Source organism: Panthera tigris, chromosome B2 (assembly GCF_018350195.1).
Source record: "Panthera tigris isolate Pti1 chromosome B2, P.tigris_Pti1_mat1.1, whole genome shotgun sequence".
Classification (NCBI taxonomy): Eukaryota; Metazoa; Chordata; class Mammalia; order Carnivora; family Felidae; genus Panthera; species Panthera tigris.
In genome coordinates, this window is record NC_056664.1 from 41,953,455 (window position 1) to 41,981,157 (window position 27,703).

Consider the following 27,703-nt stretch of genomic DNA (forward strand, 5'->3'; position numbering starts at 1 on the left):
GATTTGTGCTGCCGCCCCGGACACGTGGGCTAGGGACCAACCACCCTGCTGTATCTGGAAGATCTGTTTGGACCCCGGGCAAGAGACTTCCTGTGCGGGACCTCAGTTTCCCCAGGGAGAGGAGACAATGGGCCTGGGAGACTGCAGGGGAGTCTCAGGCAGGCGGAGCCTGCTGAGTTCACACCGCCACCCTACTCTGGCATCTACTAGCTCTCAGCTCTGTCTTCACCCCCTGCCCGGAGGAAGCTGTAGGACCACTCAGTCTGAGGGACAGCGACACAAACCCACACACCCAAATCCCCAGGAGCCACACAGATGGGATGGAGATTCAGGGAGAAAGGCCATGCAAAACCACAGGTTCCCCACTGTCTTCTTGAAGACTTCCTGGAGGAGGAAGATCCCCAGAGGGCTGCTTCTAGAAAGGGGCTCAGCCGGTGGCTCTGGAGGGTGAGAGAGGCCAGAAAATGGGGCCACAGTAGTCCCGCAAATAATGCCATTATTATTTGTTGTCATTGTTGCCATAACATATCGAGCAGTGATGTGCCTGGAATCCTACTGAGTGACTCTGTTACCTGTTTTAAAGCATTTACTCACCAGAGAGCTCACTCCAGGGGTCAGGCATGGGTTCACTGCGAGGAGGATTATGTGAGGCAATATAGGCCAGATGCCCACTTGGCCCAGCGCCTAGCCCATAGGAAACACCCAATAAACGTCAACTGGAATTAATTCTGTGATCATTAATAGCACTTGCAACCCAGGTGTCATTTTCCCTCTTCTTGTGGAGGCTCAGGGAGGCTGCGGGGTTTGTCCAAGGTTACGGGCCTGAGAGGAATCTTGGAAAGCCCTTCTGAGAATCTCAGTGAGCCAGGCCCCCAGCCCGTCTGTCCCTTCCCCCTCAGGAGTGCCTGAGGCCCTGCCCGACAAGTCTCCTGCCCAGTCAAATCTCCCACATCCCCAGACCCAACTGTAATTCACTTTTTTTTTTAATGTTTATTTTTCTTTTTACATTTATTTATCTTTGAGAGACAGAGAGAGACAGAGCCCAAGTGAGGGAGGGGCAGAGAGAGAAGGAGACACAATCTGAAGCAGGCTCCAGGCTCTGAGCTGACAGCACAGAGCCTGACGTGAGGCTCGAACTCACACACCGCAAGACCATGACCTGGTCTTGGTCTAAGTCGGACGCTTAACCGACCAAGCCACTCAGGTGCCCCTTTTAATGTTTATTTTTGAAAGAGAGGGAGACAGGGCGTGAGCAGGGGAGGGGCAGAGAGAGCAGGAGACACAGAACTCGAAGCAGGCTCCAGGCTCTGTGTTGTCAGCACAGAGCCCAGCATGGGGCTCAAGCTCACAAACCATGAGATCGTGACCTGAGCCGAAGTCACTGCTTGACCAACTGAGCCACCCAGGCGCCCCAGTAATCCACTTTTTGTAAGAAATTTCCTATGGCCACTCTAGCCCACCCCCGAGAGGCCCACCCAGCCACATGGTCGCATGCAATGTACATTGCGTGTGCAACGGGTCTCCCGGCTCCTGGAGAACCGAGAACTCCAGTCCCGGTTCTGTCACTAACGTGCTGCGCGACCCTCGGAAAGCCGCCTCTCCTCTCTGAACCTATCTGCTCATCGATAAAACCAAGGAGTACGACCAAGTGACCCCAATGGCCCTGAACATCCAACCCATCCATTACCCACCACCCATCAGCAGGACCCCGAAAAGAAAGTGAGTCAAGGAACTCCCAGAGGAGAGAAGAGGAGAGACCCCAGGGGACCAGGCAGAGGAAGAGAAAAAGCAGATACCACAAAGGCTTACGGATAGTCGACCAGAAACGACCAACAGCAGGGATAGCAAACAAAGCAAAAAGCCCGTGAAAGATTGCCCAGGCACTGGCAGGGGGCAGGAGGCACACGGTGTGGGGCCCACCCACTCCCAGGCTACAGACAGATGTTCCCTGCTTGGAAGGCCAGTGTTCCCTGGGGGGACCGCCGTGGGCAGCTCGGCCCAGGCCTCAGCCCTCACGTGTACGACAGTTGCACAGTCTTGTGAAATGTGGACCTCCAGGTAGGGTCCCCAGAGTCCCAGGGTTGGGGAGCAGAGTGCTGGCCGGTAGGTGGGCTGAAACTGGCTGTGAATTTCAAGCAGGGAGCACGCGCAGCAGGCCTCTGAGGCCTCAGACAGCAGCCCCTGATCCCTCCATGAAACCCCCTCGAGTACTCCTGTGCTCCAGACCCTGAGCTGGGTGCTGGCAACATAGCAGCAAGGCTGATTGTAGAAGCCCACGGCCCGGCGGGCAGGCCAGAGACAGATCTGAGCACTCACTAGGTCCAGCACCCTTCTGACCACCTTGTCTGAGTTGAGTCCTCAGAGAAGCCCTATCCCAAATTCAGAGATGAGGGGCCTGGGGCACACGGTGCTCATGTCCCTTGCTCCTGTTAACATGACTTTGGGTGCAGGGGTGCTAGGACAAGGGTGAAAAAAATCTTAGGATGATATGAGAGCCCCAGATCAGGACTATCTTGCCTATTCAAACTTTTTACTGTTCAGCCAAGAAGGTTGACACCCAAAGAGGAGGAATGACAAGAACCCACAACTATTAAGGCCAAAATGGCCAGCGTGGTACCAGATGCCTTCCCCAGGGTCATTGGATTAAACCAGAAACACTCCCAGCATGTGTTGGGAGGCTGGGAATGGTGGTGGGCAGTGGGGCGACCCTTCATCAGGTCAGACAGAAAAGTCCAGAAGGCGAAGGAAGACTGGGGAACTGGGTTAAGGGGCAGCGAACAGAAGGGGAGGGGTCGGGGTCCAGGTAAGGACTCACTGGCAGAGGCTGTAGGCAAGCAGGGAAGCATTCTGGGGCTGGACACCTGGGGTCCTGTGAAGGTCCCACAGGTTCTGATCTGTTCTTTGGAACAAAACAGAGGAAGGAAGAAACCAGGTGTGTTTTGGGTCACGGGGGAAGGACCACTGGTGTTGATTGAGAGGGGGCCCTAGGGGGGTGCTTTAAGTAGCCAAGAGAGGTTTTGAACCAAGCACCTTGGTTCACGAAAGCCCCTCAGCTCCCCCGAAGCGTGTTCTCTGTACAGGTGGGCAGGCACAGCACCACTTGGCCTGGAAAACCCCGTTAGCTGCGCAGTGTGGCCTGAGACAGACCGCAGCCTAGACCCCCAAATTCCTCACCTCCCTGGCTTCCCTCGAGGCGGGGTCTCCCCTAACCCCACCTTACAGGGTCTTCTCCCCTAACCCCACCTCACGAAGCCCAAAGCCAGGTTCAAGTGTTGCCAGTTGTGAAACTCCAGGTGATGCCGAAACAGCAAACTGAACACAGGTCCTGGGGCGAGCACGGCCCCGAGGTGGGAGACTGTAATACAGGAAGATGCCCGCAACCACCCAGCCCCTGCCTCTGGTGCCCCCTCACAGGCAGAACCCAGGTCAGAGAGGGAAATCACAACATGCTCATTTCACAAACATTTCCTGAACCGGGGCTGAGGGTCCGGCTTCGCCCTGGGTGCCGCAAAGGATCCTCGAGGTGCGACGGTGGAGTCACGGAAGGAGGCCACAGGGAGCCCCAGAGTCCGCCTCTCCTCCCTCCCTTTCCAGCTGGGGCCGGCAGAAGATAATGGGCAAGAGCTGAGGATTTAGGTTCAAGTCCCTGCTCAGCCACTTACCAGCTGAGTGACACTGGGCGAGTTGTATCGTGCCTCTTGAACAGGAAAGCTCCTGATGTCCTCACACACGAAATGCTCTGACACCAAAAGAGGGAAGGGGGCTTTTCCCACATCAACCAACTCTCCAACTATCCAGGCACCAGCTGGGTGTCCCACAATTCTGTTCGGTTCTGACACCGTCTACCTGGAGCTAGCATCAGACGCCCAGGTGGTCACCTGCGCTTCCGCCCGACTGCCTATATATCAGGATTTATAGCCCTTCCTCAGGTTTTATCATTTGCTATGACAGGGGCGCCTGGGTGGCTCAGTTGGCTAAGTGTCCGACTTCAGGTCATGATCTCACCGTATGTGAGTTCAAGCCCCACACAGGGCTCCAGGCTGACAGGGCGGAGCCTGCTTGGGATTCTCTCTCCCTGCCCCGCCCCCCCAAATAAAGAAGCTTTTTAAAAAATCTTATCATTTACTACGACAGCTCAGCAGAACTCAGGGAAACACATTTATCAGTTTCTTGTAAAAGGATATATTATAGGACACCAGTGAGTGGCTGGTCGAGGAGGTACCTAAGGTGAGATCAGAAAGGTCCCAAGCATAAGAGCTTCTGTCCCTGTGGAGTTGGGGTGCCCCGCCCTCCCAGCACGTAAATGTGTTCACCAACCCAGAAGCTCTCTAAACCCCATATTTAGGAATGTTTCTGGAGGCTTCCTCCAGATTGGGCCTGATTGATGATTAAGTCAATCTCCAGCCCCTCTCCCCTCCCTGGAGAATGAGGAGTAGGGCTGAAAGTTCCAGGTTTCTAATCACGGCTTGGTTTTTCTGGCCATCAGCCCCCATCCTGAGGCTATCCAGGAGATCTCCAGGAGTGACCTCATTAGAACAAAAGACGCTGTTGTCACTCACAAAACTCCAGGGGATTCAGGAGTCCTGTCCCAGGAACCAGGGGCAGAGACCAAGTGTGTATTTCTTATTATGTCACCTCTGGCCCTCACTTTCCTCATCTGTAATGTGAGGATAATGATAACGTCCTTGAGCTGTTTTAAGGATTAAACAAGCAGCAAGTTCTTAGCCCAGCATTTGGCACATAATAAGAACTTAATTAACTGTAATTAATGTTCTTATAGATGAGGAAGTTGAGAGATCCAGAAAGGGGGGTGGGGAAGACTTGTCCGAGGTCAGCTTGGAACAGGACTCTATGATTCCATTCAGCAGCCTGAGCACCTGCTCTGTAGTCAGCACTCCACCAGGCAGGGCGGGGGGACACAGGGACGACTGGACAGTCCCTGTCCTCAACGGTCATACGCTCTTGGAAAGACTATACTATAGGGAAGGTTTCTCATGTCAAAGAGTTCACTCTTTCCCCTGGATAGACATGACAGCCAGGCCAGTGGCCTAACCATGCCAGGGAGAGTGTTATGGGTTGAATTGCGTCCCCCCAAAGATGTATTCAAATCCTAATCCCCCCAGTCAGTACCTCAGCATGTGATCTTATTTGGAAATATGGTCATTGCAGAAGTAAACAGTTAAGATGAAGTCACGCTAGAATAGGGTAGGTCCCTAATCCATTGCAACCGGTGTCTGTATGAGAAGGAGACACAGAATGCCTTGTGAAGACCCAAAGACACACAGGGAGAATGCCATGTCAGTGGGAAGTTGCCTTTCAGAAATGAAGAGGTTTTCAGGATACAAAGGTCAAGTTGGGGTGTCAGGGCCACCCCCTTCCTGGAAGGCTTGGGCTGGAGGAGAGGGACTCAGACTTGTCCTGATTGGACAGTACGGTGAGGACAGCCAGCATGGTGGAGGTGCCCCCGGGGTAGGGGTGCTGGGACTCCTGTCTCCACAGGAAGATGACCCTATGGGCGGCAGGTAGGGCCCAGGCAGATCGAAAGCGGCTAGGTTGGGGCGCCTGGGTGGCGCAGTCGGTTGAGCGTCCGACTTCAGCCAGGTCACGATCTCACGGTCCGTGAGTTCGAGCCCCGCGTCAGGCTCTGGGCTGATGGCTCGGAGCCTGGAGCCTGTTTCCGATTCTGTGTCTCCCTCTCTCTCTGCCCCTCCCCCGTTCATGCTATGTCTCTCTCTGTCCCAAAAATAAATTAAAAAACGTTGAAAAAAAAAAATTAAAAAAAAAAAAAAAAAAAAAAAAAAAAAAAGAAAGCGGCTAGGTTACTGACCATGCCAGCTATGAGGGACAGTGGGAAGGAGGACAGAAGAGGAAGGCAGCTATTAAAACGTGCCACTGCCCCGCGGCCCCCACTGCAATTGGAGAGTTCTAGGTGGGGGTGGGGGTTCCCATCCCCCTCCCCACCCAGAGCCTTCAACTGTCAAGCACCATGATAGCCACCAACATGCCGTACTCCCCAGGTAGGCACTGATGGGCTTGTACCTCTACAGACCAGGGCCTCCCCGCCCCCTACCAGGGAAGAGGCCATGTCCCCTCGAGGGTGACTCTCCCATCGGACTGGAGGCTCCCTAGGAGCAGATGAGCCTCTTCCCCAGACGGTCCACTGATGGCCAGACCCACAGGACCCCTTCTTCCTGTCTCCACTGAAAGGTTGGAGTCGAGGAGCCGAGAGGGACCTCACACCCCACTGTCACAGCTATCTGTGAGAAAGGCTTGTATGAGGGAAGCCCCAGAGGCCATTAGAAAAATAAACCTCAGGGAACAGAGAGAACCCCTCCCCATCCCAGAAAACCTGGCCTCTTGATCCAGAAAGACCAGACCGTGAGAAGGCTACAGGAGCAGGACTCCGTAGGCAGGCCTGGGGACCTGACCTCAGGGCCTGAGGGAGACAGCCCTGGGGAGAGGGGTGCTGGGCAGAGCTAGGCTGTTCTGCAGGGTGGAAGGCAGCCAATCCCAGCCGGCAGAAGGGCTCAGCACTGCACCTCACCCAGCCTAGGAGGGCAGCTGGCTTCTGCTATACAGGGCACCCTAGATCCTGGCTTCCCCGGCCCTCACCGTCTGCCTGACCCCTGGAGGCGTAGGGCTAGCCCGAGGAGAAGACCAAAGCCAGTCCTCACTCTTCCAAAGTGCCCTGAGAAGTCTAGACACCCCTGGGCCAGAGAGCTTCCTATCCCTTCATGCCTTGTTTTACTGCATTGCTCTGGCCATTTGCCTGTCTTTCCCACCGCCAGGCTTATCTGTCTGTCTGTGTCTCAGCTTGCCCACGCCCCTAGCCCACCCGCCAGGGCTCGAGTCTGTCACCCGCTCTGGAGACATTTTTGGTGACGACTGTGGTGGAGTGTGCGTCTGTGTAAGTCTCCCCGCCAGCCAACTGAGTAACATGCTCAGACCCGGGAGACTTGGTACACAGGAAGTGAAGCTGGCGACAGAATGGTGGGAAGTGACTTCTCAGGCTGGGTGATGATCGGAGGGCATGATCACAGCCTTGGCCTGCCCCCTGGGGTTCTCCAGTGTTCTTGGACACCAGCACCTCCTGTGGTCCTTCTAGACCCGCAGGGGGAGCCCAGTACATTCACTGCCATCAGTCAGAGTTGACCTAAGGCAACCTCGTAGTGGAAGGGCACAGAGCGGTTCACCTCACTGTCTGAATGACCTCGGGCCATTCACTCACCCCCGGTCTCTCACCCTTAGCAGCATCGCCGGCCTCTCCCCTCTGGATGCCAGTAGCACCCACCTGGTCCCCAGTTATGACAGCCCAAAATGTCTCTAGACATTGCTAAGTGGTCCCTGGGGCACTATCTCACAGGTTGAGGACCACTGCCCTAAGGCCTCCAGGCAGGCTCTAAGTTAGATGTAGGTCAGATGGGCCTAGTCGTTCCTGCCCTGCTGACGACTCGGGGTAAGGGCCAGGTGATGAGACAAAACCAGTCCTCAGGGATGCCACTGCCCTGGGACTTCCACTGTAATTGGAGAGTTCTGGGTGGGGGTGGGGTTCCCCTCCCCCTCCCCCTCCCCACCTAGAACCTTCAACTGTCAAGCATCACGCTAGCCACCAGCATGCTGTATTCCCCAGGTAGGCGCTGATGGGCTCGTACCATTCCTGTACCTCTGCGGACCAGGGCCTCCCCCAGGGAAAGGGCGTGTCCCCTTGAGGGTCCCCCTCAGGGATGTTCTGCCGCCTACCTCTTTGGACCCTCTTCATCTGGACCCCTTCTTCACCCCCCAAGATTTGTCCCCCCACCACAGGCCTCCCTCTAAGTCTTTCCCCTGCTCTTTGAGCAAAGAAATTAGCCACTTCTTCCCCTGCGTCCCCAACACACCCCTTTATTCACCCTACCTTAGGGGAGTGGAGTGAGCTTAGAGGAGGGAAAAGGGGGCAGTCACTCTCCCCAAAAACCTCCCAATTATCCCACCCGACCTGGTGGCCTCTCTCCCTGGCACCTTCTCCCTGCCTCCGTGGCCCATGAAGCTGAAACTGAAGGAGGATAGTCGGAGGAAGGTCCTCTCAGAGCTCCATGCAGGGGTGGGTTCGCTTCTGACTCCTCGGTGCCCGGCACAGAATACATGCTCTGAAAATGTGGCTGAGACGAGCTACAGTTTGCTTCAAGGACCGCAAACGGAGCAGCAGAGACAGACAGGCTCACAGAAGATCCCAACATATAGAGTACAAGTGTTCCTGCATCCTTATGATCACTGAGTCCTGGGAGGGAGGAGGGGTGCTATATGATCCCAGGAGGAACTCCATAAATACTAGCTACCCAGCCGGGTCAGCGAGAAGGCAACCAACAATTTCTGAGCGCCTCGTGAACGCCAGCCTTTTTCATGTCTGTTGCACCATTTAATCCTGAAACACCCTGCAAGGTAGGATACGACGGCCTCTTTAGAGAGATGAGAAAACCAAGGCTCAGAGACATAAAGCAGCGTGCCCGAGGTCACACAGCTATCCACTCTGGTATGGGGCAGCCCAGGGCTGCAAAAGAGGAATCAGCTGCCTAAAGGGAGGTGACTTCACAAAGACTGCCTAGAGGCTGTAGGAAAGTGGAGGAAGCCTAAGCCGCGAGTGATGGGTAGGAGCATGGACCAGCCTGCCTAGGTGTGACCCTCACTGACTCTGCTGCCCACCAGGTATCCAGCCTTGAGGGAGTTCAACCTCTCTGGGCCTTGGTTCTCCCCCCTGTAGCAGGGAGACATAATAATAATAAACCCAGCCAACAGCGTTGTGAGGATTCCCTGAAGTAATGCAGGTAAAGCATTTAGAACCATGCCAGGTACGCACTGAGTCCTCAAACACTGTTAACTATTATTTTTATAACTGCTCTGTAAGTGCTAGTTACTTTTTTTTTTTTTAAGTAGGCTCTGGGGTCCAGTGCGGGGCTTGAACTCACGACCCCGAGATCAAGACCCAAGCCGATATCAAGAGTCGGACGCTCAGTCAACTGAGCCACCCAGGCGCCCTGGTGCTAGTTACTTTTACACCTGGGGGAGATTCCTAGTATCTTCTCGTCACAAACCATAGGCTCTGTGGAAGAAGCAAAAGACAGGGTCCCAAGTCTCTATTCAGCAAACTCATTCTAATCCTTACAGCCAATGGACTTTTCTCAGTGGGGGCCAGGAAACTCCAGGCCCCAGGGACCCCAAAAGGGGACCCCAGAGAAGCCTTTAGGCTGTGGTCAGGGACTTCGCTCATCGCCTGCACCAACGCTCTGTCTTCCCTAGGCTGGGGTGAGCTCTTTTTTGTCCCCAGCCCAGGCATGGCCCGTGGCAGTGGTGGGTGGGAGTCTGCAGGTCCCTCCATTTACCAGGCATCTGCTCTAGGGTCAGCTCTTTGGGAGGATTCTCCCTAATGGAGTGGAGGGTCCCAGGGATGAGCCACATGACCATCTATCCCTTCACAGGGAGAAACTAAGATGCTCCTCCCTTCTCTAGAAGCACTGGGGAACATCATTCAAAACATCTATCGAGCACCTACTATGTGCCCAATGCAGCAGCAAACAAACGACAAAAACCCCTGCTCTCCTAAGCTTTCATTCTAGTGAGGGAGACAAATAATAAATAAAGTGTATAGTATGTCAGGGACCAAAGAGGGACAGGGAGCTGGGGGTCAGGGCAGGAGAGAGAAAACAGAGATTTGCAAACATAGATGAAAAATCACTATAGTGCAATGCAAGGCATTCATTCATTCATTCATTCATCCACTGAAAGCATTTCTGAGCCCCTGCTGGGGCCAGGTGCTCTATGAGACAGATGGAGTTCATTGTACTTTATTTTTTAAGTTTATTCACTTAGTTTGAGAGAGGAGAGAGAGTGAGTGCACGGGGCGGGGGGGGGGGCAGAGAGAGAGAGGGAGAGAAAGAATCCCAAGTAGGCTCCAGCATAGAGCCCAGCATGGGGCTTGAACCCATGAACCGCGAGATCATCACCTGAGACGATGTCAAGAGTCGGATGCTTACCTGCCTGAGCCATGCAGGCGCCCAAAGAGACAGATGGAACCTAATAGTGGACAGAGGAGCCCCCATGTCCACCCTTGAGAGCTCATAGACAAGTCAACTCAGCAGGCAGGCAGTGATGGGTGTCACAACAAAGGAAAGTGTTAGACGTGACGGCGGCCCCACACTCTGGGCACATTAGGGGAGGGCTTCCCCAAGGAGATGGCATTGAGCAGGGACTGGAAGACTGAGCAGGACTGTCCCCAGTGCACCAGGTGTGTGCGTGGGATCAGGAATGACCCCGGGGCGGAGGCACAGAGGCAAGAACCATCTGGTACAGCTGAGGAACAGGGGCTGCCTGTGCAGGAAGGCTCTGGGCCTCTAGGTGGCAGCCTGGCTTGGGTTTGTCAGGCTCCAGGGGGAGACAACAGGAGCGTTACCGGACCTAGAGAAGTCCCAAGGAGACGCTGATGTGGGACAGGGGAATGGGTTGGCTTGGTTGGGGTAGCGTGAAGAGTAAAGAGGCCTCAGATAAATTTAGCCACAAGTGGCCCGTGATCCCCTTAGTTGGTGAAGATGGGAAGATGGTGCTAGTTCCACGGGACTCCCCGCTGAGGAGAGGGGCCTCCCTCTAGGAGGTAGCATCAGGAAAAGGTCACGGTCATGGGTCAGGGCGCCTGGGTGGCTTAGTCGGTTAAGCATCTGACTTTGGTTCAGGTCGTGATCTCACAGCTCATGGATTCAAGCTCAGCTCAGAGCTTGGAGCCTGCTTTGGATTCTGTGCCTCTGTCTCTCTCTTCCCCTCTCCTACTTGGGCTCTGTCTCTCTCTCTCAAAAATATATAAACGTTAAAAAAAGATTTTTTATTTAAAAAAAAAAAAGGAAAAGGTCACGGGCCTCGTTTGGGATCTGCAGTCAGACTTAGACCCATGCCCAGCCCTCACCCTGTGACCTTGGGCAAATTCCTTGACCTCCAGGTCCCTGCTTCCTCTTCCAGTAATTAAGGGTATTGCATGGATCTTTCTCAGGGCTGGTGTGCCTGGCACAGAGCAGGCACTCGGCACTGTTAGCTCTGCAATTGTAATTCTTCTCCTTGTCTGTCAACAAGGGAGGACGAATAGCTAAGACCCCCTGCTCTTGCCTCTGTGGAACTCAGCCCCCTGTGTGCTCAGTCTGGGTCTTACCTCTAGACACCCCAGAACCCTCCTGCCCTTCCCTGTAGCTGCCCTTTCTTTTCCTCACTATGCATTCCTCCCATGCCCTGGCACGAACGGGGATTTGTTTGACTCAGACCACATCCTTCTACTACTCTCTATCTCTATGTAGATTGGCCTATTTGGGGCATTTTATATAAATCTGACTGCCTTTTTTCACCTACATCCATGACAGCATGGATGAGTACTTCATTTCTTTTTGAATGATATCCTTGTACGAATGATATTCCGTTGGATGTCTGTTTCTCGTTTTTTGTGCCCATTGATCAGCTGCTGGACATTTGGGGTCTCCTCCCACTTTTTGGCTATTGGGAATAATGCAATGAACATTTGTGTCCAAGTTTTTGTACGGACATATATCTTCCTTTCTCTCAGGTAAATGCCTAGAGGTGGAACTGCTGGGCCATATGGTAATAACTCTATGTTTAACTGTTAGAGGGAGAGCCAGGCCATTTTCCAAAGTGGCAGCACCCTTTCATATTTCCACCAGCAAAGTACGAAGGTTCCAACTTCTCCACATCTTTGCCGACACTTGTTATTATCAGTCTTCTTTATTATAGCCATCCTAGCTGGTGCGAAGGGGTGTATCACTGTGGCCTTGATTTGCATTTGTCATTGACGACCAGTGGTGTTGAGCAATTTTTCACATGAGTGTTGGTCATATCTTCAAAAAGAAATCTGTCCAGATCCCTTGTCCATTTTTTAATTGGGTTGTTTGTCTTTTCATTATTAAGCGGAGGCGGTTTTCACCAATCAGGGAATGGCGGCTCACATCACCCACTGCCGACTCAAAGCCAAGGGCATGGGCCAACACCACAACGCCCAGAACTTCCATAACCAGAGCTTTGAGGACCTGCAAGCAACCTGTCTGAGGAAGGGGGAGCTGTTCGAAGACTCCTTTTTCCCTGCCGAACCCAGGTCCCTGGGCTTCAAGGAGCTGGGTCCCAACTCCAAAAGCGTGCAGAACATCTCCTGGCAGAGGCCCAGTGTGGGTACTGGGAGGGAAGGCATGACTCATCTTCGGGGTGGAGGGCTGTTTGTAACAATGTCCCAGTCACTTTGACATTTCCAATCTCCCAACCTCCCTAATCCTGGCCCTGGAACTAGTCTCCACCTCCATCAGGGCTGGAGACAGTTCTGGACATGCTTAAGCAAAACCTCTCAGATAACCCCTGGGAAAGTCACTCACTGACCTTTGCTATCACATCCGACAACTACGTCAAACTGGTCTTGTGCCCTCCTGCACCCTGTTTTCCCCTAGAACTTGGAGGTGGGCATCATGCCCCGGGAATGGCGAGATGGAGGTTCCGGGGAGGGGGGCGGGGCATGTCCTGCACCCTCTAAGACCTTTATTCCTTTACTGCAGGAAATCACAAGCAATCCTCATTTCATTATGAATGGGATCAGTCCAACAGACATCTGCCAGGGTGTACTTGGTGAGTGAGGAGCAAAAAAGCCGGTCGGGGGGGAGGGGGTGAATCGGGGAAGAAGGCTGAGGTAGGGGGAGTGCCAGAGTGTCTTTTGAGGATGGGAAGCTGGGACTCCTAGATTCAGACAACCTCTCCTGCTTCCCTGCCCCTCTGTTTCTGTGAAGAGGATAATGAGACTGTCAAGTATGTTCTTCCTGTTACCTCCCCCCCCCCCCCCCCCCCCCCCGCCCCGGTCTGATCCCAGCCCCTCCCGCTGCTAGCTGGGTCTGGGAATAAGCTGGGTGGTATACTAGTGACCCATTGCTACACAATAAACTGCCCCGGGCAACGACAAATACCTATCATCTCCGTGTTTGTGGGTTAGTGATTTGGAAGAAGCATAGGTGGGTGGGTCTGGCTCAGAGTCTCTCATGAGGCTGCAGTCAAGATGTCAGGCAGAGCTGTGCTCACCTGAAGGTTCCACGCGAGCTGAAGGATCCACTTCCAAGATGGCGCACTCACGGGCCAGGAGGCCTCAGTTCCCTTCCATGTAGGCTTCTCCATAGGGCCGCTTGAGTGTCCACACAACACGGTAACGGATTTCCCCAGACGGAATGATATGAGGGAGAGGACAAAGAGGAAGCCATCATGCCTTTTACCACCTAGTCTCAGGAGAACACACGCGGTCGCCTCCACCACATTCCATTTGTTAGAAGCAAGCACAAAATCTGGCCCACACTCAAGGGAAGGGAATTAGACTCCACCTCCTGAGAGGATTGTCAAAGAGCTTGTGGACATATTTTTAAGCCAGTGCCGGTTCCAGAACTTCCTTAGTCTGACATATTAAGTAAAGGAGCACTAGGCTCTTCAGCCCCCTCTCCCATGGGCTCCCATGACAACCCCAAGGGATATCTTCCTCCTTAGGGAAGGATTCCTCCAAACCCCTCATCGCATTTTCAGGGATAAGACCAGCATGGGCTTCCTCTGGGGCTGAGTTCTGTCATATTTGTGGCAGAGAAAAGGGCCAGTTGTAGGCAGGGCAGAAACCAAGGAGACCTCAGGCCCCGTGTCTGTCACCGTGGCTTACTGGGCCACAGGAAGTGACCTGGCTTCTCTCTATTTAGGTGTCCTTTTGGCAATGGAAGATTGGAGTGTCCTTAACCCTCCTTTTCCCATCCTCTGCCTCCCACTAAGGGTACCTCAGGCAACTAGGAAGCCATTGGTAATCGCAGTAGCTTTCCGAGAGACCCTCAGCCTCAGCCTGGCCCAGGACACTCACTCAGGCTACCACCCTGCCCCACGGCCACCCCAGGACATCTGAGATACCGAGAGAGTACTCGATGGGTGACCTCAAACCAGGGTTACTGCCCCTGTGCCCCATCAATGCCTAGCCCTGGGGACCTAGCTGGGCTACAGCCTAAGCCCCTTGGGTGTCTGGTGTTATGTGACTGATACCAGGGAGAGATGTCTTGATTGCTACACTAATGTAATCATGGCGTAGAAGTAGAAGGAGGCAGGGCATGGGGGAAGGTGACTGGATTTGTTCAGGGGGGGGGGGGAGGGGGGAGAAAACTGGCTCTCTCCCAAAGAAAGTAGATCCCAGAGTGAGAAGCAAGACGAAAGCCAAACACCTCCTCCCCAAATCTGAAAACAAAAGCATCCAGCTCTAATTTGTGAATCTCTTCTGTAATACAGAAGGTAAAGAGGCTCACCTCCCCCCAGAGCCTGTTCTTTCAGCCCTGTTTCTCCCTACTAGATTCCTTCCTGAACACTTGTTAGTGACAGGGCTAAGGGAGGGGGCCACGGAGTCAGTTCCTGGGAGTAGAGGAGAGGCAACCCCCTTCCTGTCTTTCCAGGGGACTGCTGGCTGCTGGCTGCCATTGGCTCCCTCACCACCTGCCCCAAACTGCTGTACCGTGTGGTACCCAAGGGGCAGAGCTTCAAGAAAAACTATGCAGGCATTTTCCATTTTCAGGTGAAGGATGATTTGAAAGCCAGAGTTGTTTTGTGGTGTGTGTGTGTGTGTGTGTGTGTGTGTGTGTGTGTGGCAGAGACAGAGACAAAGTGGGTAGGGAGGAAGAAGAAGAATTAATTATATTTGCTTTGAAGTTACATTTTTTCTTTTTGAAAAATGACATTTATTAGAGTGGATTTTTGTCTAATTATCAGAGAAATATCTGGTCACAAAAGAAATCACGTAAGCTAATTTTTTAAAGCCCTCAAAGAAAATAATAATAATGATCTGTTGTTGGTGGCCCTCCTTCTCCTGCTTCTCTCCCTCTCCCTCTCTGTCTCTTCCTGTTGGTAGAAACACACATGTGTGTGAATGTGTGTGTGTGTGTATGACATTGGGAGTCACTGTCACATAGTTTTGGTAATCTGCTCTTTAAACTTAGCGACGTGTGGACAAATTGCCCGTGTTGCAAAATATTTCTGAGAATCACAAGAATTTTTTTAATTCCAAATTTAAAATCCTAAAGCCCAGCCAAGGTCAAAATGTGGGTGGGGTCCCTCTGGGGCCCAAGGCAGAAACTGGAGATGAGGCTGGGGTGACCTTCAGGCTTTTCATAGCTTTTCACTCACTTTTCAGCCCTTCTGGGGAGTGGGCTCTCTGACACTGGCGTGTCACTGATCCTGGCCACCAGGAGGTGCTCGTGTAACACAGTTCTCATATACGGCAGCGGGGGTGGGGTGGGTGTGAGGGTGTGTGCCAGTAGGCACACATGTGCTTGTAGGATGGCCGGGGGCACACACGTGTCTTAAGCCCCACTGAGGTCCACCTTGCTGCCCACAGATTTGGCAGTTTGGACAATGGATGGACGTGGTGGTGGATGACCGGCTGCCCACAAAGAATGGCAAGCTGGTGTTCGTGCACTCAGCTGAGCGCGCTGAGTTCTGGAGTGCCCTGCTCGAGAAGGCATATGCCAAGTGAGTGCCCCAAGCCTGGGCTTGCCTCCAAGCCTGCCCGACAACTGGCAGCTATGGGGGCAGCTGACTCGGGGGAAAAAGCAGATGGAGGTCAGGGCATCCCTTCCTGCCCTCACCACACCCTCTCGTGTCCAAGCTGGCATCTCTAACCCAGAGCATAAAAGTGCCCTCTCTGTGCCCGCAGGCTGAATGGGTCCTATGAAGCACTGTCGGGGGGCAACACAGTAGAGGGCTTTGAAGACTTCACAGGGGGCGTGACCTATAGCCTCCAACTCCAGAAGCCCCCTCGGAACCTGCTGAGGATTCTTAGGAAGGCCATAGAGCGATCCTCCCTCATGGGCTGCTGCATCGAAGTAAGCCATACTGGGTCCTGCCTCAGGGCCTTTGTACCTGCGGTTGCCTTCACCCAGATGGTTCTTTCCCCCAGGTAGCTGCGCGACTAGCCCCTTCTCATTCACATTTCAGTTCAAATGCCCTTCCTCAGGCCTCTCTTCCCTACCTCCCACTCTAAATCAGCTGCTTCTACCTCCCTTTGCTTTCTACTTTGTTTTTATTCTCTCCCCAGCATGTATTGTGATCTGAAATGGTCTTACTTATCAATATAGTTGTTCCCAGCCTATCTTCTCCCGACAGTTTCGTATTCCATGGGGGCAGTGACCTGTCTCATTCACTGCTGGATCCTGGGACTTAGGACGCTGCCTGGCATATGCAAGAGACACCCAGCAAATATTTATTCAAAGAAATAAATGAGCCCAGGGTGGAACCGTACGACCCTGCCTTTGCACTCTGGGCATGTAACCCCGAGAAACGAAGACTTACAAGCACATGAAAGCCGGCACACAAATGTTCATAGAGGCTTTGTTCATAGTAGCCAGAAAGTGGGAACAGTCTAGACGTCCTTCACGTCCTTCACGGAGTGAATAGTTAAACTGCGGTGCACATAGGCCATGGGATATAACTCGGCAATAAGAGGAAATGAACTACCAATACATGCAACTACTTGGCTGAATCCCAAGGGAATTATGCTGCGTGAGGAAAACCAAGAGAGTTCCATACTGTGCGAATCCATTCACATGACAGGCTTGAAATGACAGATTTTTTAAATGTTTATTTATATTTGAGAGACAGAAAGAGACAGAAACAGAGTGCAAGCAAGGGAGGGGCAGAGAGAGGGAGACACAGAATCGGAAGCAGGCTCCAGGCTCTGAGCTGTCAGCACAGAGCCCGATGCGGGGCTCGCACTCAGGAACCGCGAGATCGTGACCTGAGCCGAAGTTGGACGCTTAACCGGCTGCGCCCTCCAGGGGGCACCTAGGTGGCTCAGTCGGTTAAGCGTCTGTCTCTGGATTTTGGCTCAGGTCGTGATCTCACGGTTCATGGGATGGAGTTTTGAGTCCGGCTTTGCACTGACAGCACGGAGTCTGCTTGGGATTCTCTCTCTCCTTCCCTCTGCCTGCCTCTCTCTCTCTCTGTCTCTCTCTCTCAAAATAAATAAACTTAAAAAAAAAAAACCCTGGACCCCAAGAGTGCTCACATCTCTTCGGGTGCCCTGGTGCATCTGACCGGATCCTGAATTCCTTTCTTTCCTCTCTTTTCTGTAGGTCACCAGCGACAGTGAGTTGGAGGCCATGACCCAGAGGATGCTAGTGAAAGGGCACGCCTACTCCGTGACCGGCCTCCATGATGTGAGTCTGCCAAGGGCACCCTACCTGGAGACACAGAACAAGGAGGACAGTCCCTCCTGCCCCGGACCTTTAGCCACACCCCTGCCACCACACCCTTTCTGCCAGGTCTTCTACAGAGGCAGGACGGAAACCCTGATTCGGGTCCGGAATCCCTGGGGCCGGATCGAGTGGAATGGAGCCTGGAGTGACAAGTAGGTGCCCCTGAGCAGCACTGTCAGGTGAGGGGCAGAGCGCACGGCCGGCTCACGAGCCAGGCAGTGTCACAGATGGACCCTCTGGCGTCCCAGGACCAGCCTCTCCCCCCTAGTGTCTTTCCCTCTAACTCAGGACCCCCAGCGGCAGGAGTTCAGTGGGGAGGGAATCCCTTGGGGAGGAACAAAATACCTTCTGAGCCCTGCCTTTCTCCTTCCACCTCCTGTCTCTGATCCAGTGCCAGCGAGTGGGACAAAGTGGCCCCAGAAACCCAGAAACAGCTGCTTCAGAAGAGGGAGGATGGGGAGTTCTGGTCAGTGCAGCTTGGGTGGGCTTCCTTCTGCCCCCATGCCCGTCCCTTCTTCTCCTCTGCCGCCCTCCCACCCTTGCCTTTGATGGGGAGGCTCTGAGGGGGAGCCTCCGGGTGTGACGGTGCCACAGGCTCTAGCCGTTGCGCCCTCCACCACAGGATGTCCTACCAAGACTTCCTGGACAACTTCACGCTCCTGGAGATCTGCAACCTGACACCTGACACGCTCTCCTGGGACAACGGGGGCTGTTGGCACACCACCTTCTGCGAGGGCAGCTGGCGGCGGGGCAGCACTGCGGGGGGCTGCAGGAACCACCCCGGTGGGTGAGGGGATTCGGGGTCCGCGAAGGGGTCAGGGGACCGGCAGATCCCACGAGGCCCCGCCGAGGAGGCAGGCGTGTGGCCGGGAAGCCGGTCCATCCTGGGAAGGGCAGAGCCATGCTGACCTGCTTCTTCCACAGACACATTCTGGACCAACCCCCAGTTCAGGATCTCTCTCCCGGAGGGGGACGATGACCCAGAGGACGACGAAGTTGTCTGCACCTGCCTGGTGGCCCTGATGCAGAAGAACTGGCGACGGGCACGGCCCCACGGAGCCCAGCTGCAGACCATTGGATTTGTCATCTACTCGGTGGGTGCCCCAACACCTCCCCCAGCCACTCTTGCTCCCTCTCCTGGCCTCACCCCCTTCAAGACCCTGCCAGAGGCCTTAATGAATAGTAACGCCTTCCAAGAAGAGGAAGGAGACAGAGCGCCAGGGAGGTGAGGTTACTTACCCGAGCTCACACCCCCAAGGCTCAGAAGCAGATTATGTCCTGATTTCCAGATGTTCTGAGACTTCACATTGTCCCCAGGTGTCCCCCCCCACACACACACCCACCCAGACACACCACCCAGAGCGTTGACTCCAGCAGCCAAGAGGTATCCCAAGGGGCGCCTGGGTGGCTCAGTCGGTTGGGCGTCCGACTTCGGCTCAGGTCATGATCTCACAGTTCACGAGTTCGAGCCCCGCATTGGGCTCTGTGCTGACAGCTCAGAGCCTGGAGCCTCCTTTGGATTCTGTGTGTCCCTCTCCTGCTTATGCTCTGTCTCTCTCTGTCTCAAAAATAAATAAAAACATTTTAAAAATTATAAGATACTTCATCTTTAAAAAAAAAAGAGAGAGAGACACAAGCCTTGCCCTCCTCCTAGGCTGGGAGCCCACCAGGTTAACAGACACCAGACATGCCTGAAGATATTTCCAAGATTAGGGGTGCCTGGTGGCTTGGTCGGTTAAGCGTCTGAATTGAGCTCAGGTCATGATCTTGTAGTTCATGAGTTTGAGCCCTGCATCGGGCTCTGTGCTGATGGCTCGGAGCCTGGAGCCTGCTTCAGATTCTGTGTCTCCTTCTCTCTCTGCCCCTTCCCCGTTCACTCTCTCTCTCTCTCTCTAAAGAATAAAGAAACACTCAAGACATTTAAAAAATATATATATTTCCAAGGTTAGCTGTGGTCCTTCAGGAAAGGTATATACTCTACCTCCCACCTGGGGCTCTACAGGGCATCAGCTATGGGTTTTCATCATCCCTACGGGGCAACAACCCACTTAATCTTTTTTGTTTATTTTATTTATTTTTGAGACAGAGAGAGAGAGACAGCAGGGGAGGGACAGAGAGAGAGAGAGAGACAGGAGATAGAGAATCCCAAGCAAGCCCCGTGCTGCCAGCACAGAGCCCAATGTGGGGCTCAAACTCATGAACCGTGAGATTGTGACCTCAGCCAAAATCAGGAGCCGGACGTTCAACTGACTGAGCTACCCAGGATCCCTTACAACCTACTTATCTTGGTTTAACTCACCTTTTTACAAACATATTTGTGTCCAATGGTCAGTTTCAATAATCACCTGTTAACTACCTGCAGGATACGAGTGTTCCATGGAAAACGCTCGTGTTCTGGAAAACGCTCTCCTCGACTTTCATCCTAGCTCTTTCACTTTTTAGCAGTGTGAAATTGGGCACGTTACCTCACCTCTTGGGATTCGGTTTCCTATCCTTAACCTGCAGGGGTAAAAACCTCCCCCTGGCAAAACTTTGTGTAAACTATGCTTTGTTGTCCAAAACTGAGGGATTATTAATGTTAACGTTAGGACTTTTGGCTGTCAGAACCCATGCCCCACCACCACCACCCCGCTGTAACACCCCCAACACACACACATGTGCACGCGTGCACACACACACACACACACTGCCTGACTTCTACAGGCCTGAGCCCTTTCACCATCCTGGGAGTTTGGCCTTCCTCTCTCTTCTCTTCCTAGGTCCCAAAGGAGGTACAGAAGACATGGGCTTGATTCTGGGCAGGCACTGCCCCACCTCTGGCTGCGTGTGGATGGGCAAGGGGTAGAATTCAGCCAAGGGCTCTCAGGGCTACTGGGTTAGGATTCTACTGCATTGGGGCCCCGGATGGGAGTCAGGGCAGGAGATCAAGGATTAGGGAGTCGGGCAGGAGATACTTTGGTTACCTGCCAGCTGGGTGGTATCCAGGACTGGTCAGTTTGTGGTAATGCCTCCCCCGGAGACTTGCCCCAGTAAGCTTCACTTTTGGGGTCCCTCTCTCTGCCTATACTCACATGCCAGCCCTGTACCCACCTCCAAGGCACATATAGTTTCAGAACATCCAGGATACTCGCTTGAAGAAGGACTTCTTCATAAAGTATCAGGACCATGGCTTCTCAGAGATCTTTACTAACTCGCGGGAGGTGAGCAGTCATCTCCGGCTGCCTCCGGGGGAATATGTCATCATTCCCTCCACCTTTGAGCCACACAGAGATGCCGACTTCCTGCTACGAGTCTTCACAGAAAAGCACAGCGAGTCCTGGTGAGGAGCCCTACCTCACTGCTCCAAGACCACCTGCCCAAGAGCTGTAGGATGTCAAGCTCAGGGGGCCGTCATCTGGTCCTCCCCAACTCTGTCCCTAGTTTAAATCAGGGAAACTGGGGGCGCCTGGGCGGCTCAGTCGGTTAAGCGTCCGACTTCAGCTCGGGTCACGATCTCACGGTCTGTGAGTTCGAGCCCCGCGTCGGGCTCTGGGCTGATGGCTCAGAGCCCGGAGCCTGTTTCCGATTCTGTGTCTCCCTCTCTCTCTGCCCCTCCCCCGTTCATGCTCTTGTCTCTCTCTGTCTCAAAAATAAAATAAACGTTAAAATAAATAAATAAATAAATCAGGGAAACTGAGGCACACGGAAGGGGAGTCTCAGTAGCAAGCCAGAATCAGAACCCAGATCCCATGGAACCTGTTGCACGCTGCTTCAGATACACGACACGATCTCCCCACAAGCACCCCACTAAATTCCCTGTCTCCCTGATCCCGCATAACCACGAACCTTCCTTCACTTTTGCGCAGGGAACTGGATGAAGCCAACTGTGCTGAGCTACTCCAGGAGGTGAGGGGAGGCTGTGGGGTCGAGGGACCGGAGGAAGCATCTGAGGAGTGTGAAGGAACTTTCTTGACTGGGTCCCTTTCCCACTCCTTTCCCTCCAGGAGAAGTTCTGTGAGAATGACGTAGACCAGGACTTCATACATTTGTTTGGGATAGTGGCAGGAGGAGAGGTGCGAGGCCGAGGGCTGGGCACCCAAAGCAGGTGGATGGGGGGAACGTGCCAGAGCTGGGATTTATGGTCGCCCTTCTTAGGACAAGGAGATAGGCATGTATGAGCTACAGAAGCTGCTCAACAAGGTGGTCACCAAACGTGAGTCTTCCACCCCCCCCCCCATCCTGCCACTCACAACCCTTCTCCCGCAGCTTGCACCCACCCTGGGCCGCTCCCTGCATCCCCTGCGATGCCCCACTCACTCCTTCTCTCTTCCTGCCCCTTCTCTCCCTCACAGTCAGAAACTTCAGGACCCAGGGCTTCGGCCTGGATGTGTGCCGCTGTATGGTCAACCTCATGGATGTATCTTCTTGTCCAGTGCTCTCCCACCCCTCACCCCTACCCCCAAGCCTGGCCCCCAGGTGACCATCGCTCTGGCCAGACATGCCCTCCTTCCTGCCGGGGATTAGGCTCTGAGGTAGCAAAAGATGCCAGTTTTTCTGGCTGTTACCATAGGGACCACACAAGATCCCCGGGTCTCATGTCTCCCACTCAGCAAGCCCCTCTGCTTCCCTGGCCCCAAGATGCCCTCTTCACTCCCTCTTCTGGCATCCTTGACTACCACCCCCTCCCCAGAAAGATGGCTCTGGCAAGCTGGGGCTTCTGGAGTTCCAGATCCTGTGGAAAAAAATCAAGAAATGGACGGTAAAAAACACTGAAGGAACAGTTTATGGCGGGGAGAAAGGGAGGTCCTCAAGAGTGACGGGGATTAGTAAGGACGATGCTAGAACCTGGAGCCCCTGACTAGACACACACACACACACACACACACACACACACACACAGAGGACAGGATCTGTTGGAGTGTTGGTGCATTAGCTAGTCAGATTAACAACCAGTATAGTCCAGGCATCATCAGTTTAAAGGACTGGTGCAGAGGGCCCAGTTGGGAGTGGGTCTTTCAGACCCCTGACTCTGGTCTTAGCCCCCTCCCCTTGCCAGAGGCCCCCTACAGTCACTAGATGACAGGAATATTGGGCGCTCAGGGCGGGGGCCAGGGTAGGCAGCGCTGGGGTCTTGGGTAGTCCTTGTAGGTTAACTATACTGAAGTATTTCATTATTTCCACCACCGTGCTATGCACACCCCCTCTGTCTATCCCTTCAGGACATCTTCCGAGAGTGTGACGAGGACAACTCAGGCAGCTTGAACTCCTATGAGATGCGCTTAGCAATTGAGAAAGCAGGTTAGCAGGGGGTCAGGGGAGAGGGTCTGGGGCAGCGAGGGAGGACGCGGTGGCCAGGGGGCTGGACTCCCCCGCCGCACTCCTCTCTCTCCCAGGCATCAAGCTGAATAACAAGGTGATGCAGGTGCTGGTGGCCAGGTATGCAAACGATAACATGATCGTGGATTTTGACAGCTTCATCAGCTGCTTCCTGAGGCTCAAGGCCATGTTCAGTGAGTCAGTCATCTGCCCACTCCCCACCGTGGGTCGGGGACCACTGGCCGCCTCCCACACACCCACATGAGGAGCCCTGCTCCCAAACCATCCCCCTCTTTAGGGCACAGATGATCTGGGTTCAAATCCCAGGCCCACCACTTGTTGGCTGTGTGCCTTGAGCAAGGCGCTTTATCTCTCTGTGCCTCCGTCCTCTGTTCTCATCTATAAAATGTGGGCAGTAACAGTATTGCCCTCATAGGACGGAGCCACAGAACATATGAGTTTCACGCGTGGTGACGCTCTGTGTGTGGCTCATGGCGAGGCTTGGAGTTGTTATCATTAATTCCTTCCTGGGCTGAGGGTTAGCCTGGAGGCAGCAAGGGACAGCTTCTGATGCCCTTTCTGACCTCCTGCTTCTTTGGGATTGGGTCTTGCAGACCGCAGACTCGGCTCTCAAACCCCTTCCCTTGCCTCCTCTCCCAAACAGCATACTTTCTATCCATGGACCCCAAGAACACTGGCTATATTCGCTTGAATCTGAACCAGGTACTCACGGCTCCCCCTGCCCTCTACTCCCCCAGCCATCCTGCCCCACCCTCCCTACCGGCCTTGGATCTGCTTCTCTCCTCCCCACAGTGGCTGCAGACAACCATGTGGGGATAGGGGAGCCCCAAGAGCCCGGCTCCCACCACCACCACTACGGGGCTCCGGGCTCAGGGACAGGGCACTCCTTACTGCTCTCGGCTCTGCATTCCCTGCCAATGGAGCGGGCTCCAGGTAGTGGCACCTGGGCCCCTTACTCCAGCACCAGGCCGTCCATTGCCCACCCCCCCCCAGCCCGAAGTGTTTCTCTTTTTCCCCAGCCAGCTTCTGGTGGCTGGATTTCCCCCGGTCTCTCTCCCTTTCTGAGTATATTCTACTGAAGATTAAGTGCCACTTCCCCAGTGGCTGTGGAGGCTCTCCACACTTTCCTGCTCACACGTACCCACTGCCTACCTCTCCAAGCTTGGGCCCTCCTCTCTCTCCCTCACTTGCGGGCACTGTTATAATAAACAGCCATTGCCACTGGCTTCTGTGTCTCCGTGCTTCTATGCCAAGAAAATTCTGGCAGGGGTGGAAGTCACTTCCCCAGCACCAAAGAGGGGCTCCAGGAGCTCTCAGTTAGAGTGATCTCACCCCTACTTCCAGGGAGGCATGTGTGACTGTTACAAAAACTAGAGGGCGCTGTTGACATTTATGGGCAGTACCAGAGACGCTAAAGGCACAACGGTCCCTCCCCGAGGACCCGTACAGACGTACAGACGTAGTACCAAGGAGCAGCATCTGAGGACAGGGCATTGGGCAAAGTTAGGGGCCCTTGGGACGCCAGCCTCCTCTCTCGTCCCCTCCCCCAACCTGGGGTCTCCAAAGGTGGCATTGCAGGTGTCTCAAAGGCCAAAAATCTGGCATCCACGTGAGCCAGCCGGTCATAGAAATGAAGTGACCCTCCTGGGTGCGAGGCGGGGAGGGGTGAAGATTATGGCAACAGATGAGCTCCTTCCTGCGTGAAACGTGCTCTGATTCAAATCATTTGTGTTGTTAGACACTTGCTACTGCTGAGCCACTGCCCTCACAGGAAGGCTCAAGGGACCCTTGACCTGTTCTTGACCTTGGAGTCTCTGCCCAGGTGCCCTCTCCCCTAGTCTCCAGCCTCTTGCTGCAGCGAGAAGTCCAGACCATCTGCAGCAGCCCCTCAGCTGCACATCGCCCATCCTTCCAGATCTTTCCCTGGCTTCCCCTCTGGTCTCTCTGGGCTGGACACCCGGGCCTGTGCATGTGAGCTCTTTAACCTCTTGGACAGAGGCAGCTTCCAAATCCCTTTAGCTTAGGGACCTGTCCACCTTACATGCCTCTAGATCCTTCTTGTGTCTGTGTGCCCTTTCGTCCTGTCTTCCCGGCTGGTGGCTGATTTCAAGTTCCTTCCTACAGCAGTGGTCCGTGGTGGCTCCCTTCCATTTGCACGACACCCACCCACCCCTCTTATGCTTAGTGGGGGGCTGGATTTCCAATCTCCCCTGCCGCCTGTCTCCTTTGTGGCCTCAAAGACTAAACTAAGTAAGCCGCCCTCTCCCTCCTCTGCCGCCCCCGCTCTTCCCAGGAATCATTTCCGCCAGCCACCTCCCTCTTCCTCCTCCTGCCCTCTGCAAGCCTTGTCTAAGAGAAAGTCACACTCTCTTGAAGAACCTCTTAAAGACCAGTAGTTCCTCCACACCACTTTCTGCCTCCTTTTTTCCACAGAGCTGCTCTCTAAGGTTCCTGGGGGGCAGGGCAGGGATCGTTTGGGGAAGCCCCAAAACTAGCAGGTCCTTTGAGCTTTAGAGAGGCCCTGGGCAGTCCCACTGGGTTCTGGGAAGCCCGGCAAGACGCTGACCCCACCTGTTGTTCCTTGCCCTGGTGCAAGATGCCGCCAACTTCTGTCTGGGTGGCTTCGGGGCAAGTTATTTTACTTCTCTGAAAGTCCCCTTTTTCTCACCTGTGGGTTAGGGATGTGAAATAACAAAAATTTATCTGAGTAACTGAAAAGATCAAATTGGCTTGACTGAACAATTCATGAATCGGGCAGCATCCCACTTAGCGAACAGAAAAAAGCTCTGTCCAGCTGTAGAAACAGGTTTGTAAGGGCAGGGGGTGGGGCAGCGGAAGGAAATTATTAGCAAAGAGTGTATTGTTTTAGGTAAGGTCACCTCCCTAAGGGGGAACAGAAGGAGTCTATCCGTAAATGTTCTAGTGCTGCAGGTAATCCCAGATTGACTGGTTAAGGGTCACATCCCTAGGAGGGTTAAAACTACAGTTAGGTTAGGTATGAAGTCTTGGTTTCCTGGTATGGGGCCTTGACATAAGTGACTCCATGATCCATGTGGGGCCTGGGGATTTTCTTTTTTTTTTTAGCAATTTCTTTTTTTTTTTCTTTTCTTTTCTTTCTTTCTTTTTTTTTTTTTTTTTTTTTTTTAAGAAAGGGAAAGAGTGCACAAGCAGAGAAGGGCAGAGGGAGAGAGAGAGAGAGAGAGAGAGAGAGAGAGAGATTGACTGACAGAGAATCTTAAGCAGGTTCCATGCTGAGCGTGGAGCCCAGCTTGGGGCTCCATCCCACGACCCTGGGATCATAACCCGAGCTGAAATCAAGAGTCAGATCCTCGACCTACTGAGCCACCCCAGTGCCCTTCTTTTTAGACATTTCTCCTTTTTGATTCGATTCTAAGCTTAACTGAGAGACGTGATCGAAATTTAAGACATTCCGTGACTAAGGTAGTCACAAGTTACAACTTCAGGTTCATGGGTTTTTTTTTTAAAGTCATCTCTAGGGGCACCTGGGTGGCTCAGTCGGTTGGACATCCGACTTCGGCCCAAGTCATGATCTCACGGTTGGGGGGTTCGTGCCCCACGTCGGGCTCTGTGCTGACAGCTCAGAGCCTGGAGCCTGCTTTAGATTCTGTGTCTCCCTCTCTCTCTGCCCCTTCCCTACTCGCGCTCTCTCTCTGTCTCTCAAAAATAAACAAACATTGAAAAAAAATTTTTTTAAATAAATAAAGTAATCTCGATACCCAGCGTGGGGTTCAAACTCACAACCCTGACATCAACAGTTGCATGTTCCATGGCATGGATATCACGCCTACCAGGAGCCCCAAGGTTCACCATTTTTAAGTCAGTTCATCCTCTTTGCTCTTTTTCTGACGGTCCAGTCTTCGGGAGATCGTGCACTTGGTGAAGTACAGCTGTGAACACGCATTCAAAGCTTTTGAGAGAGTACAAGGCACCACGGAGATTATCGTGATGAGCACAAACAGGATAATCCCCAGTGTCTGCCGCACACTTCAGAGCCATGGTCTCCAAGACCCAAATAAGTCAAAGTAAGACTCTGCTGAAGGAGTCACTGTTTTAAGCCCTGTGGCTAGGGCAGCGAGCTCGTGCAACTGAGTTTCAGCCTCCCCAGAAGTGTTAATCCAGGTACAGCGGATGGCATTGGCCACAGCACAGACACCTCCTTGCTCAGCTAAAAGATAATCAGGGCTATCCTGTTATCGAGGACAGCTTTACTGCAGAGTTTAAGGATCTTTGTTGGCCAGCTATTGTCTGAGTGACAGATTCTACAATATCTTTAAGAGTTAAGGAGAGGTTTCTGATCATATTCTTATCTATATTTCCTCCTGACCAGGTAAGTATGGCTCTGCTAAAGGAAGCAAACCCTGAGTTGTGAATCCCTCCTGATAGGTCTTTTCTTTATTCCTTTCTTTCTTTTCTTTCTTCCTTTTCTTCCTTTTCCTTTCTTTCATTTCTTTCTTTCCTTCTCTCTCCTTCTTTCTTTCTTTCTTTCTTTCTTTCCTTCTCTCTCTTTCTTTCCTTCTTTCTTTCTTTCTTTTAAATTTTTTATTTTAGAGAGAAAGTGAGCAGGGGAAAGGGGCAGAGGAAGAGAGAGAGAGAGAGAGACGATCTCAAGCAGGGTCTACGCTCAGCACTCAGCACCGAACCTGATGCAGGGCTCCATCCCACGATCCAGCTGAAATCTGATCTGAGCTGAAATCTGAGATCTGAGATCTGAGGTGAAATCAAGAGTCAGATGCACAGGATGCCTACCTGACTCAGTCAGTTGGGTGTCTGACTTCGGCCCAGGTCATGATCTCGTGGTTCACAAGTTCGAGCCCTGCGTCGGGCTCTGGGCTGACAGCTCGGAACCTGGAGCCTGCTTCAGATTCTGTGTCTCCCTCCCTCTCTGCCCTTCCCCTGCACATGCTCTTCTCTATTTCTGTCTCAAAAAATAAATAAAAACAGGGGCACCTGGGTGGCTCAGTCGGTTGAGCGTCCAACTTCGATTCAGGTCATGATCTCGCGGTTTGTGAGTTTGAGCCCTGCATCAGGCTCTGCACTGACAGTGCGGAGCCTGCTTGGAGTTCTCTCTCTCTCTCTCCCTCTCTCTGCCCCTCTCCCATGGTCTTGCT

At 53.4% G+C, this 27,703-nt stretch overlaps 1 protein-coding gene across 4 annotated transcripts; it reads left to right on the forward strand.

Annotated features, from left to right (window-relative positions):
• Positions 1–5,952: 5,952 nt before the first annotated feature.
• Positions 5,953–23,799, forward strand: CAPN11 (calpain 11). 4 transcript variants are annotated; one of them, XM_015538911.2, is made up of 22 exons: positions 5,953–6,017; positions 11,932–12,185; positions 12,564–12,633; positions 14,463–14,581; positions 15,401–15,534; positions 15,719–15,887; positions 17,136–17,219; positions 17,325–17,410; positions 17,650–17,724; positions 17,881–18,041; positions 18,183–18,352; positions 20,018–20,029; positions 20,366–20,577; positions 21,104–21,143; positions 21,242–21,310; positions 21,393–21,450; positions 21,590–21,654; positions 21,928–21,996; positions 22,457–22,535; positions 22,631–22,673; positions 23,218–23,276; positions 23,367–23,799. In XM_015538911.2, exons 1-22 carry the CDS (start codon positions 5,987–5,989, stop codon positions 23,651–23,653), a joined length of 2,346 nt encoding a protein of 781 aa, XP_015394397.1. In that variant the 5' UTR covers positions 5,953–5,986; the 3' UTR covers positions 23,654–23,799. The 4 variants fall into 4 exon arrangements, with proteins under 4 accessions (XP_015394397.1, XP_007085192.1, XP_015394399.1 ...); XM_007085130.3 differs by having other exon boundaries at positions 22,631–22,747; positions 23,367–23,495; XM_042986451.1 differs by lacking the exon at positions 5,953–6,017 and adding an exon at positions 7,564–7,630.
• Positions 23,800–27,703: the final 3,904 nt, after the last annotated feature.

Bases quoted from the DNA above. Each gene is read 5' to 3' on its own strand.
- CAPN11 (XM_015538911.2), top strand. From the start codon at position 5,987: ATGATAGCCACCAACATGCCGTACTCCCCAG. The intron at 17,411-17,649 runs GTAGGTGCCCCT...TCTCTGATCCAG, and splicing joins AATGGAGCCTGGAGTGACAA to TGCCAGCGAGTGGGACAAAG. The intron at 18,042-18,182 runs GTGGGTGAGGGG...CTTCTTCCACAG, and splicing joins GGGCTGCAGGAACCACCCCG to ACACATTCTGGACCAACCCC.